Source organism: Mustela putorius, unplaced genomic scaffold, assembly GCF_011764305.1.
Source record: "Mustela putorius furo isolate JIRA1106 unplaced genomic scaffold, ASM1176430v1.1 tig00000785_pilon_pilon_pilon, whole genome shotgun sequence".
Lineage (NCBI taxonomy): Eukaryota > Metazoa > Chordata > Mammalia > Carnivora > Mustelidae > Mustela > Mustela putorius.
In genome coordinates, this window is record NW_025421480.1 from 11,051,057 (window position 1) to 11,064,630 (window position 13,574).

Sequence of the window (13,574 nt, forward strand, 5' to 3'; positions counted from 1 at the left end):
TTCATCACTTGAAGGACCTTTGGGTTGCTTCCATTTTGGGGCTATTATGAGTAGTGTTGCTAGGAGCATTCGTGTGCGAGTTTATGTGCAGACATGAGTTCTCACTTCCCCCGGATATGTACCTAGAAGTCGAATTGCAGGGCCACATGGTGACTCTGTATTTGAACTTTCAGGAACTGCCAGACTGTTTTCCCCACAGTACATGCCATGGCACTCCAATTCCCAAACAAGACACCAATACATCTTACCATTAAAAAAATCTTCACCATTTTACATTTCCACCAACAATCTCTGGGGGTCCTAATTTCCCTACTTCTCCACTGAAACTTGTCCATCTGTCTGTAGCCATCCTCACAGGCCTGAAGGTTACACAGCCAAACACCTCTCCCTGTAGTGTAGATCTGCATTTCCCTGACGACGGCTGACACTGAGTGTCTTTTCATGTGTTCATCAGTCCTCTGTGTTGGAAAAACATTATTCCGATTCTCTGCCCATTTTTTATTTGGGTTGTCCTTTTATTATTGGATCATAAATTTCTTTCTATAGTCTAAATACAGGCCCCTCATCAGACATGTGATTTGAAAAGTTCTCTCATCCTGCAGGCTGTCTTTTCACTTTCTGGGTAGTGTCTTTTAATGCACTTAAGTTTTTCATTTTGAGGAGATCCAATATATTTTTTCCTTTGGCTGCTGATCTTTGTCAATTCTATTAATATACAGTTGTTTCCATGGAGAACTGACTATAATGACTAACTAGCCAAGTGTCTTCCTCAATTTTATTTCAACTGTGATATAATAAACTGCTTATTCAGTTAACATGTCTGCTCTCATTTCTCCCTTTGGAGAGAATAAGTGGTTGGGATTCCCCTGATGGAGAGGAAACAGATTGAGGCTCTCAGACTACGGATTGGAATTACTTATCTCGGAGGCGTAAAACTGGGAATATAATCCTGAACATCTGGTGCTTAGCCTGAACCTGTGCTGTGCAGTGCCAGCAGCCTCAGCATCCCAGTCCTGGCCGCCTGTCCTGTGGCTCCCACCGCGAGGCCCTCCATCAGGCTCCAGCTCCCCCTCCTCTGCTGGTCCCCAGACGTGGCCATTCCTCAAGGCCCAGTCTCCGCAGCTCCCTCTACACATGGTCCCAAGCTTTCTTCAAGGCTCCTACCTTCACTGTGCCATTGCTCAGCTCAGCCCAGACACACGGCACCCACTGGGGCTTCGTGTGTCTGCAGCACAAGAGCACCTTCTCTTCGAGGTACTCACCCCTCCAGACTGAAATAGGTCTACATCCGCCCACTCACCCAGCCTCAGTCTTCGGAGTCTCCCTTCTCGCGCTCCTCGCGGCAGCCCGCCACACCAGCCTTTGACCCAGCGCAGTGGCCCCGCTTACCGGTCTGCTCCAATCCCATTAAATACGCCCCACTCCGTAAAGGCTAAACCCTGCCACACAAAGCCCTCCCGAATCGCACTCAATCTGTCCTTCAGCCTCATCTGCTTCTAGTTCTCTCGCCAACCCACCACTCCAAACGCACCCCGCCACCCAGTTTCCAACGCACCCTGTTTTTATCCCGCGCTCTCCATGGTTGCGGGTGCCACCCCTCCTCCTCCCTCGCCAGCCCCTTCTTTCCCACCTAAGGAGGACAGCAGCCACCCGCCATTGGGTGCTTTCGTGTGCTAGGACTGCGCAGGGCAAGCGCCCTTCCTCCCATTAATCCCAGTTCCTTCACTAAGGAAGCCCCCTTTTGTTCATTTCTGAAGCCCCATTTCTGTCCCTACTATTTCCTTGACCCTCAATCATTCATCCCTATTGCTCAGAGGACATACCTTCCTGTTCCAAACCTCCACGTCCCCCAATCCTGAAGTACAAATACAAATACTGAGCCCCCACAAGGGACCGGGTGCTCTGCGAAGTAAGCGTCAGAGGTGCAATGAAGGAGGGAAAGACCAAGTTCTGGGAGTGCCTCACAGAAGCACTCCCAGGGGCAAGTCCAAGGGGTTTAACAACTCGTTAAAGAATTATGGTCAAGGGGTGCCTGGGTGGCTTAGTCCATTAAGAGTCTGACTCTTGACTTTGGCTCAGGTCGTGATCTCAGGGTCGTGAGATCAGGCCCTGCATCTGGCTCTGCACTTAGCAAGGAGTCTGCTTGAGGGGTCTCGCTCTCCCTCTCCCTCTGCCCTGCCCCTGGCTTGTGCTCACTCACTCTTTCTAAAATAAATAAATCTTAAAAAGAAAAAAAAAATTATATTCAATAAGTATTTCTTTTCGACTGTGCTAAATTCAAATTCTACAAGGAAAAAATACCAAGTGCCAGGAAAGCACCTAACAGGGAGAAAAGGCCCTCATTAGGTTGTTCAGAGCAGGCTCTATACAGGGACGGAGAAGTGCTTCTGTGGGGAACCTGCCTTCTCTCTCTACATGTCCTGAGTCCCTGAAGTGGACCTTGCCTCGTTCGCCTTTGTAGTTTTAGCACATGGAGTAACAGGTGACGGAGTGCAAGAGTGACTCGGGGGGAGGAAGGGGAGAATCTGGGAGCAGAAAAGCAGCTCATCTAGAAACTGAGCCAGAGTCAGGACACCCCGGGAGGCAGCCCTGGGTTCAAATCTCAGCCCTGCCACTCAGAAGCTCTGAGAATATTACTTAACCTCTCCATACCTCCAGACTAACCAGCTCCCTCGCAGAGTGGCCGTGATGGCTCTATGTAAGCACAGACACAAAGCCCTATGAAGGCCTAGTACGTGAAGGCACCCAGGAAATAAATGGTGGCTACTGTCCTCATTACCATTAGTTGAACTATTGTTCAAGGGCTCAAAGGCTGGAAATGAGCTCTGAGAATTGTCTATCAGGTCATCAAGTTCATCAAGCTCAGGCCAACTCACTACTGAGACTTCTGAGTCTGGATCTTCTATGGTCTACAAAGGAGATGCACCCAGAAGGGTCCGCCAAAAGTACGGGAGGCTCTTGCCAGGCCCTGGAACTACCCAAAATTTACTCTGCTTGAGGTCCGCCTTCCTGCTCAGGCTGACCTCAGGATTTAAGGCCCCAGGAATCAGAGGCAAAAGAGAAGCCAAGGCCAAAGGTCACCACGAACACTTCCCAGTCTGGAGGGCACTTATCTCTAAGAGGAAATACAAAAGAACTCTTCATCTTTCCATGCTGGCCTGTCTCCTCTTCATCCGGCCATCTCCATGCATCCTCTTCTGACTGGGGGCCCGAGGGCAGAAAGCAGGGTGTGCAGCAGGCAGAAGGAGTCCAAGGCCTCATTCTTGGCACTATCAACAGCTCAAGTGACATGGCAAAGAGAAACTGAGGCAGCAGGTGGGCTTAAAGCTGCCACTCACCTGACTTTAAGACGAGGAGATTTTCCTCGGTTATCTGGGGGAGCCCAACACCACCACAGGGCTCTTAAACGGGGAAGAGGTGGCAGAAGTCAGCGTCAGACGATACGAGAAATGATAGGAGAAAGACTCAACCGGCCACGGGAGGCTTTGAAGATGGAAAAAGGGCCATGAGCCAAGAAATGTGAGCAGCCCCTAGAAGCTCGAAAAGGCACTGAAATGGATGTTCCCTTACAGCTTCCAGAAAAGAACGCAGTCCTGCTGAAACCTTAATTTTAGCCCAGTGAGACCCATTTTGGACTTCTGCCCTCCAGAGTTGTAAGATAATAAATCTGTGTTGCTTTAAGCCACTAACTTTGTGGTAATTCGTTATAGAGACAACAGAAACTAATATCCAGAGCTAATGCAGATAAATAGGGATGTGCCATTCTCTCCCTGGGGCTTGAGGGCTTCAGAGGTAGTGCCGAAAGCCAGAGTGGGGGCAGACATGCTACTACCTTTTACGCAAGAGGCTTTAATAAAAGATGCTTAAAATACTTCTTAAAAGGCACTGGTGTAGTAGGAAGAGTCTGAGGTCAGACAGAGCTGGATTCAGTCTGTTTATCAGCCCAGGGATCTTCCCATACTTTCCTGAACTCCCCTGGGCCTCGGGTCTTCAACCATGAAAATCAGGTTGAGGGGCGCCTGGGTGGCTCAGTGGGTTAAGCCGCTGCCTTCGGCTCGGGTCATGATCTCGGGGTCCTGGGATCGAGTCCCGCATCGGGCTCTCTGCTCGGCGGGGAGCCTGCTTCCTCCTCTCTCTCTCTGCCTACTTGTGATCTCTCTCTGTCAAATAAATAAATAAAATCTTAAAAAAAAAAAAAAAAGAAAGAAAATCAGGTTGACCACCTCCCTGGAGGTGAAACCTATGAGAGTTCAGTGGGGCAACGGGTAGGACAGAGCTTGGCTCCAAGAAAGCAGCCAGGAAAGAGCTCCTCCTCCGGTCTCCTCCCTTCTAGTCTTGTGGGGATTAAGCACCAGCACAGAAGAACCCATCTCAGCCCTCTCCCCCATAAATGCAAGCATCACGAGGAGCAGAAGCCCACCTCCTCTAATCCACCCAAGAAGCTGGGAGTTAGGCGGAGGCTCCATTCACTCGTTCATTTATTCAACCAAGGTTTCTTGCATGGCCAGGGCCAAGGTGGTGAGGGAAACAGACCGGTGTCTGCCTTCACGGAGCCTACGCGCCGGCAGCACCGACGTCCATCAAATGCCCGGCAAACGAATCCCCCGTCCCATCAGGGATGGCTCCGACAGAGAGGTGTGCAGACCGCAAGGGACAGGGTTGGAGTGGGGAAGCGATCCAGCCAGGAGGTCGGAAAGGCTTTGTAGAGAACAGTGGGCGCGCTGAGAGCTGAAGAATGATTAGCATTAACTAGATGACAGACCGAAGACCCTTCCAGGCGGAGGACTAAAACCACGAAAACGCCGGAGAGTGGAAGGGAGGGAGGCCTAAGTAAAAGAAGGCGAGCGTGGCTGAGCAGCAGAGGAAAAGGGGAAGGAAGGAAGGAAGGGGAAGAAAATGACTCTGATTCAGCTGGATGGGCGGCGGGTTCCATTCCCCGAAACAGGAAATGCCAGAAAAGGGCCACGCTGGGGGGGGGGGGGGGGGGGGGGGAGGGAGGAGACCATGAGGTCAGTTTGGGGTTTAGGGTACCTTTGGGACACTCAAGCAGAGCTACCAGGGGGCATCTGGATATACAAGTCCGGAGCTCTGGGCTAGTACGCTCTGGGCTAGGAGTGAACGCGGCCCCGTGTACGAGCAAAGCAGGGATGGAAGCAGGAAGGGTGGCCCAGGTGAGCCTGCCCTCCACAGCGACATGGGGGCCTTGACCAACATGTAACACCCAAGAGCTAGAAGGAGACTGCGAAGGCGGCTGGAGGGAGCAAGCAGCCTGGGAAGTCAAGTGTTACCCAGGACGTCACATAAGGGAGCAGAGTGTATCCAGGAGGGAGTCCGTAAGACTCCCCAGGATGCGGCCTGACAAATGGGACCCTGCTTGCCCGGCTGGGTGACAATCGTGGGGAGACCTGATGTTCAGGCAGTGAGGCCTATATTCTCCTAGAGGGCCCTGGGAAGTGACTCAGATATTAAGAGGCTCCACTGCTAACAGCCTCCTAGGGAAAAACAAACAGAAGAGCAGAGATCACTGTATCCAACGGCCTGGCCTCACGAAGTGGCTCACACCAGAGCACAGAAAAGAACAGACACTGGCCTGGACACATTCTCCGTCCCCAGGCTGGTTAAATATGGATAGCTTTCGAACTGGGGCAATACTGGAGACCTGACACCGGGGCACGGGGCAGGGGGGGCTCCTCCTCTTCCGCAGGTACCCAGCTGGCAAGGCGCCTGGGCTGGGGCCTCTGGCTGCGGCAACGGCAGAGCACCACTTTCCAGTTCTTCCGCCCCAGCGCTGAACCCACTTACCTGGTAAGACTCCTGGACCTTGGACTCCGTCTGTCTCCTTTTCCTGCCCGTCCGTCTGCTCTGAGTTCTCAACCACCTGATCCAACTCCTCACTCAGCTGGAGGGGAACAAAGAGGGCAAATCGGTCAGCCGCACCAGCCCTGCTACTTAGGACTAGAATAAGAAAGCAGAAAGTCCCTCTTGACGGTCACACACACACACACAGTACCACATGATGTAGGGTGTGCTATACCAGTTCTACAGATGAGGACACCAAGGCCCAGGAAAGTCATGGAACTTCCTGTGTGTCGGTTTCCCGGGGCTGCTCTAACAAAGCACCGAAGACCGCGTGGCTCAAAAGAACAGAAGCTGAGTCCCTCAGAGTTCTGGAAACTAGAAATCTAAAATCAAGGTGTTGGCAGGGCTGATTCCTTCTGAGGGCTGTGAAGAAGAATCTTTTCCATGACGCTCTCCTAGCTTCTGGTAATGGTGGGCAAGCTTCGGTGTTCTTGGCCTGTAAGGCATCTCATCTCCAATCTCCACCTTCATCTCCACATGGAGTCTCTGTGTGTCTCTGTGTCTCCACACAGTCATCTTCTTATAAAGACGCCATATTGGATAAGGGCCCACCCTACTTCAGGATGACCTCCTCTTAACTAATTACATCTGCAATGACCTTATTTCCAAATAAGGTCATTTTCTGAGGTACTAGGGGTTCACATTCTCCACACATCTTTTTGGAGGGGCGTAATTCAGCCACAACACTTTCCATGGCCACAGAACCAAAAGTCAAATCTAAGTTGGTCTAGTTCCAAAGCCTATAAACTTAACGGCTTCCCAGAGAAGGAGGAGGAAAGGCAGCTAAGAGTCTGCTAAGAGGCAGGAGGAAACAGTGAAAGTGGTGACGGAACTCTCCAGGACTCTGGCTCGCGTCTACGCACGCCGACTGCAAATGGCAGAACGAAATGGAGAGGGCAGCCCATCCCAGAAACAGATCCTGGTAGCTGGTAACTTCAATCTCCCCTCATAGTGTTCTCATCTGGGAAATGGAGAAAGTGCCACTGAGAGGGATACGGGGCAAAAGGATACAATGATAACCAACAATTCTGGTAGCAATGAGGAGGAAGAGGGCAAGAGAGATCAAGACCAGAATTTAGGGGCGCCTGGGTGGCTCAGTGGGTTAAGCCGCTGCCTTCGGCTCAGGTCATGATCTCAGGGTCCTGGGATCGAGTCCCACATCGGGCTCTCTGCTCAGCAGGGAGCCTGCTTCCTCTCTCTTTCTGCCTGCCTCTCTGCCTACTTGTAATCTCTCTCTGTCAAATAAATAAATAAAATCTTAAAAAAAAAAAAAAAAGACCAGAATTTAGAGGACTTATCACTGAATTAGGAGGGAGGGGAAGGGGATAGCTTTCCTAAGTATTTTCTTAGGTTCACAGTATCAGCACTTAAGGTCTCAAAACATTTTCACTAAAAATTAATCTCCAGGAGACTTGGGTTAAAATAAAACTCTCATGTATCTACTGGTCTTCAATCTCTCTCTCTCTTTTTTTTTTTTTTTTAAAGATTTTATTTATTTATTTGACAGAGAGAGATCACAGTAGACAGAGAGGCAGGCAGAGAGAGGGAAGCAGGCTCCCCGCTGAGCAGAGAGCCCGATGCGGGACTCGATCCCAGGACCCCGAGACCACGACCCGAGCCGAAGGCAGCGGCTCAACCCACTGAGCCACCCAGGCACCCAATCTCTCTCTTTTTTAACTGTAGTTTTAAGTAGCCTCTACACCCAACATGCAACTTGAACTTACAACCCCAGTATCAAGAGTCAAATGATCTACCCACTGAGCCAGCCAAGTGCCTCTATCATCCTTTCTATGCATCCACTCCTGCCCCTTAGAATCAGATAAAACCTTCAGTTTGAAGACCTCCAAGCTCACAGGAAAATCAACACGTGGGAGAGGAGTAGGAGGCTGGAGAAACACTATGAGATACGGGTCGTGGGAGCACAGAGCAAGACGTCCCAAGACTCTTGGCTGGCCAAAGAGAAAGAAGGATGTTAGTTCTGAGAAGGCCCAGAGTTCTGTGTTCCAGGCCTTACCCAGGTTCAGCCCAACCCAGTTCCCTTCTTGACCACCTGCAGCCCTAATGAGTCCACTCCGTGCCTGGCTCATCCCCAAAGCCAAATCCCCCTTCAGCAAAGCAGTTTCACTCAGAGGTAGGTCTGCTGTCAGAACAATCCAGGCAGGACTAGCGCAGGCCACTCTCTGGGAGGCCTCCTTCTGAACAGAGCAAGAGACGGGGACTTCAAAATGAGCCACTGAAGAAGGGGAAGGGTCCTTTCGATGTCTTCCATCTTGGGGTGCCCCCAAAAGGAAAGTGACTCTACCTTTGGCCTTGCCCCTAAAAGCAAGATAACTGCCTATATTTTAATAACCATTTTAGAAGCCCTGCTGGGAAAGGTGATACTGCAGGTCGTGTACAACCTGTCTGTACAACCTGTACTGTCTGTAGACAGTGAGGGACATGGTCCTACAAACCAGGATCCCAAAGCTCCCTAGAAGCAGGAGCTGCCCACGCTCTTTAACAAGAGCCACCATTCACTGAGGGGTCCCTCCCTGCCAAGCGCTGAGCTAAGCACATTCTATATACCAACTCATTGGTATAGGAGATAAGGCCTATCGCTACCCTCCTTTGCAAATGAAGAAACCCGAAGCTCAGAGAAGTTAAGTGACTTGACAAATGGCCAGAAGCAGAGCCAGGTTAGGAACACAGGCTTTCTGACTTGAAAGTAGTATTTATCCACTATGCTCTTCTCCCTATAAACCTGAAAACTTACAGAGGAAAGACACAACTCATTCCTGAGAATTCCCTCACTGTCTAGAGTATAGAATCTAGAGACCACAGAATCCACAGCACTGGGTTAAAAGTCATCTGGCTCCTTTGGGATAAAGGAGATGGTAGGAGAAATACAGAAATTTGTCCCAAAGTCAGATTCCAGAGCAGGTCCTATACTAAAAAATAGCAAGCCTTAGGCAAATCTCATCGACTTTCAACTAGGCTTCCCCTTGCACTCTAGAGCTAAGCCATCTGCTTGATCCACACAGGATCATTTACAAAGCAAGGAATGTACATCAATAGTGGTCAGTATTGATCAAGACAACAGGAAGTACATAGGAGAAGGACAGGCAGAATGCTAGACTGATCTGGGAAGTCAGTCTCCAAGGAGCGTGGGACTAAAGATCCCTCCTTGAATAACGGGGGATGGTGGAATTTTAACCAATGGAGTTTCAGAGACAGTTAAAGAAAAAGAAACTGTGTGAGAAAGCGGAAAAGGGACAGGAAAGCAGGTGCACCTTTGTAAAGAGTGAGTTTCCAGTGTGGTTAGAACATAGGTGAGTGAGATGATAATTGAAGCTATGACTCTGAGCAGTGCTTTGAAAGCTGCTAAGAAGTTTGGACTTGGGTCGTTCAAGAGCATCAGGTTGTTTGTAAAAAGGGATGTTGTGGGATCAAGGCAGGGCCTCAAAAGGAACCCGCACAGCATGGGAGACACCAAAGGGAGAGCTGGTAACACAGCATCTCACGCAGCCGGCCAGAGGAGACACAGGGACACAAACCGGAGGACTGAAGATGTGGAACTGACTGAGCTCACAAGTGAGGGGACCACCGTCCGGGGCGCAGGGGAGGATGATCCCCAGAGATGACCAGGATACAGGACCTGAGAGGAGGAGAGCAGTTCACTAGCTCCGGGGAGTCGGGAGGTAGGAGGGAAAGCTGGAACCGCAGCCTGGAGCTCAGCACGAACTAGAAAGAGACAAAGAGCTGGAAAGTGATAGTTAAAGTAGTGGGAGGAGATGAGACAGTTAAGAAAAACCGAGCTCGGCGAGAAGCACCTTTGCAAAGTTAGGCGGGCCTCCAAACACAAGGCATAATTATCGCTGTCATTTACACCTGCAAGGGGCCACGAGGCCTCGGGCTTGCAGAGAGGCTAATGCCTCCCGCACATCCGTTCCAGCCGGGAGAAGGGCGCCCGTGCCGCCACTTGTTGCAAAGATCTGCCGGGGTCAAAGCCCGCCCGCGCGCAGCTGCCGGGGTCCGACTCCGCTTTAATCATTCACCTGCTGGCGACCCGTCGCGGCTCCTCCGGGGCCCCGGCTCCATCCCGCGCCGGCGGCATCCGGAGGAGGCTCGGCGTCCCGCTTCCTTCCTGCCCCGCCGCGCCTCCGCACGCGGGGACCCCCTCCCCCGCCGCACTCCTCGAAAACCGCACTCGAGCCACCGGGACGCCCCCCGCACCCCAACCCGCCCGGACGCGGGGACCCCGCTCGGATGCCCCACGGGAAACTTTGCTTCCGCCCCCGCCCCCAGCTGCCATGTACCTCCTGGTAGGATGTGGAGAGCTCCTGCCGGATCATGGCACTGACCCGAGCTGAGGTGCACCTGAGACCGCGACGGCTCGGGAGCAGCTGCGGGCGAGGACCGCAGCCGCCGCACTTTAAGCTGCCGGCTCCGCGGGGCGAAACCGGTTCGGAGGTGCGGCCCCGAGACCAGGCGGGGCGGCAATCGACGCATGCGCCTCGTTGCCGCTGATACCACGGGAGGGTTGCTGGGAAATGTAGTTCTGGGCAAGAAGCATCTCTCAGCAACTCCGGAATGGCAAAACCTGCGCGCTACCCAAAGCCACGTTTAAGCCAGGCGTTAGACGCACGTGCTCTTTTCACCTCCCACTTCCTCTGTATGTTAGAAGAGGAGGGACGGAGAAAAATGAGTGGAAAGTGGAATAAAGAGGTCAGGTCAGATGAGTGGGAGAGCCTAATCTATAAGTGCAAGAGGCAGTCAGGTGGTTTCTAACCATTAATAAATGTCTGCCGAACACTGTATATTACAAAGCACTTTCATTCATATTATGTCCTTGATCCTGCAAGGAACCCTGTAAGCTGGACATTTTGCTCCCTGTTTTACAAGGAAGTTGAGGTACCTTGTTTCGGAAAGGATTTGAGCAAGGCAGTCATAAAGTATTTTTTTGTTGTTGTTGTTTTGAAAAGAATATTATTTAATCCAGGAACAAACTACAGAATCCAAACACTTTCATTATTCCTAGGGCAGACAGTTTGGAGTCAGGACGTCTAGGTTTTTGTCCTGGCTTTGCCCCTCTCCCACAGGTTTTTGTTTGTTTGTTTTGTTTTTGTTTTTAAGATTTTATTTATTTGAGAGAGAGAGCAGAAGCGGGTTGGATGGGCAGAGGGAGAAGCAGGCTCCCCTCAGGCAGGAAGCCCAAAGCAGGGCTCGATCCTAAAGCCCCAGGATCATGACTTGAGTTGAAGGCAGGTGCTTGACCAACTGAGCCCTGAGGTGCACCTCCTGCAGATAATACCCTGGGCCCTCCTATCTATGCCTAAACCCTGCCCTGCTCACAGGGCCTTACTGAGAGCCTACAGATCATGCAGGAAAAAACAAAAGTGCGGTTCCCCTGCAGCAGAAGCCTTCTCCCCTGGATGTGGTGGGGAATACGGTGTCTGGCTTGTAGCACGGTGGATCTGTGGACTGCATCTTCCCCTCCTCCCACTGCCTGAACTGCCATTCTCTGTGGCCACCCCGGGCCGATTAGTCGTGAGGCAAATAGAGGTCACTTATGCTTTGGTGAATGCTGCTCTGTGTCCTGGGCAGCTGCAGCTCTGCGAGGCCCTGCACGCTCGGGGCCACTCGGGGCCTCTTCCGTCTTCAGCAGCAACCACAGTAGCACCAACCACATCAAACCCCCTGGACCTCCAGAGTATTAGTAGAGGGAGGCCTCCCCCACCCTGGGTTCCCTGGTCTTGCATCTTTAAAGGGACCATATACATAGCACATATACCATATATATTATAGGTACTCACCAATGTTCAGTTTGTGAATGGAACACTTATTCCAGCCATTTGACAGTTGCTCTCAAATACAAAGGACAACAAACAACTCTTTAGATTCCTAGCTGTGTTAAGGCGAGGCTGGTAGATAGAACAGGTCACACAATCATAGAATTTTAGAGCTTGAAAGACCAGAAAAATCTAGTCCAGCCCTATTGATCCCCTCTACTCTTTGTTGCTCGGATCAAACCGGAAAATTACAGAGCCCCACATCTGAAGGAGATACTAGTACAATCTCTGACATGGTTTTAACAAATACGGCACCGGGCCCTGGGATACAGAAACAAATGGGACACTCCCAGGTCCTGGCCCTCTGGCTCCTCCATGCTAGAGTGGAGAAACCATGAACACATAAATAGAATTTTCTGTACCAGCTGTTCCCAAGTCCTCTCCTCCCACTCTCTCATGAGCACACACGAATCAGGCTTTCATCCTCTCCGCTCCACTGAAATTTGGTGGTCAAGGTCACAAATGACCTCAGAGTTGTCAAATCAGATGTCCATTTCCCCATCCTCCTCTTTTTCTCATGAGGTTTTTTTTTTTTTTTTTTTTTTTTTTGGTATAGTTGTAACACAACGTTACATGATTTTTAGCTGCACAACATAGTGATTCAACAAGTGCATAGGTTATGCTGTGCTTACGACAAGTGTAGCTGCCATCTGTCACCATTCAGTGCGATGACACGATCATTGATTATATTCTCTCTCCTGTGCCTTTTATTCTGGTGGCTCATTCATTCCACAACTGCATCTCCCGCTCCTCTTCCCCCATTTTGTCCATCCTCTCTGGCAACTATCATTTCGTTCTCTGTACTTATAGGTATGATTCTGTTCTTTGTTGATTCATTTGTTTTGTGATTTATCCTCTTTCTTGATCTGTCAGCTGCCTTGGCCTCGGCTGATACTCTCCTCCCTGTCTGCTTTCCGCCTCGGGCCTCCAGGACCCCACGTGCCTCCCCTTTGGCTCTCGTCTCACTCAAAGCTCCTTCTCAGCCTCCTTTGCTGGATTCTCCTCATCCCCTCAATTCTCCAAGATGGCATTCCCAAGCTAGGGCTCGAGATCTCCCTTCAACTCCCTCCCTAGGGGCTAGGGAAATGGGTTCCTCTTTAGTCTCACGGTTTGAAATACCATCTAGATCCCAAAAGATCCTTGTTATGGGTTGAATTGTGTCGTGTCCTCCAGAAAGGTATGTTGAAGTCCTGACTTGGTACCTCAGAATGGGACCGCACTTGGAAATAGGTGGCTGCAGAGGTATTAGATAAAATGAGGTCATACTAAGTAAGGTGATCCCTTCACCTATTATGACTCAAGTCCTTACAACAGATGGAAGACGATGTGAAGAGAGACACATAGGAAAAGCGCCCCGTTATGGCAGCAGCAGAGATCCAGTGATGCCGCTGCCAACCAAGGTGGCTTTAATCATTGCACCTGCTGCTTATAGGTTAAACAAACAAACAAACAAACAAACAAAAACCTTTTCACGTAGGGCAGACAGGCCTGTAGCTGGGTTTCCACTGAATTTAGTCAAGAGGAAGCACACACAATTCCAATTAGAGGGGGTCAGGGCAGGGGAGAAGCCAAGGTTTTTCTTGTTTTGTTTTTTTTTTTTTCCAAGGTTTTTCCTGCTCCTGGCAGTGTCCCTTCCATGGCTCCAGCCCCTGACACAAAGGCTTTTTGTGGCTCTAGCTTCAGCTAGGGGACCCAGGCCCCCAGACTTGAATACCACCTCCTCCTCCTCCCTACTAAGGCTAGGATGTTGTTACTCTCCTGCTGTTTCTAATCTTCTCATTACCTCCGGGATTCTTCTCAGCCTCCTTCATCCCCCGTGCAACCAATTATCTTATTAAAAGTTATTCTGTTTCTCTTTGAATAATTTGTATTCCCCTTGCAGGTGAT

General features: G+C 50.7%; 1 protein-coding gene across 12 annotated transcripts in view; it reads right to left on the minus strand.

The window, feature by feature from the left end:
• Positions 1-13,574, minus strand: part of PACC1 (proton activated chloride channel 1) — a 163,655-nt gene that overhangs the window by 27,960 nt on the left and 122,121 nt on the right. For 10 of the 12 annotated variants that reach the window (XM_045084701.1, XM_045084700.1, XM_013058466.2 and 7 more), the window contains one exon: positions 5,803-5,899. In XM_045084701.1, the coding sequence (XP_044940636.1) occupies positions 5,803-5,899 (97 nt within the window). Of the gene's footprint in view, positions 1-5,802; positions 5,900-10,154; positions 10,381-13,574 lie in introns of those variants that run through there. The other 2 variants (XM_045084704.1, XM_013058464.2) reach the window with 2 other exon arrangements.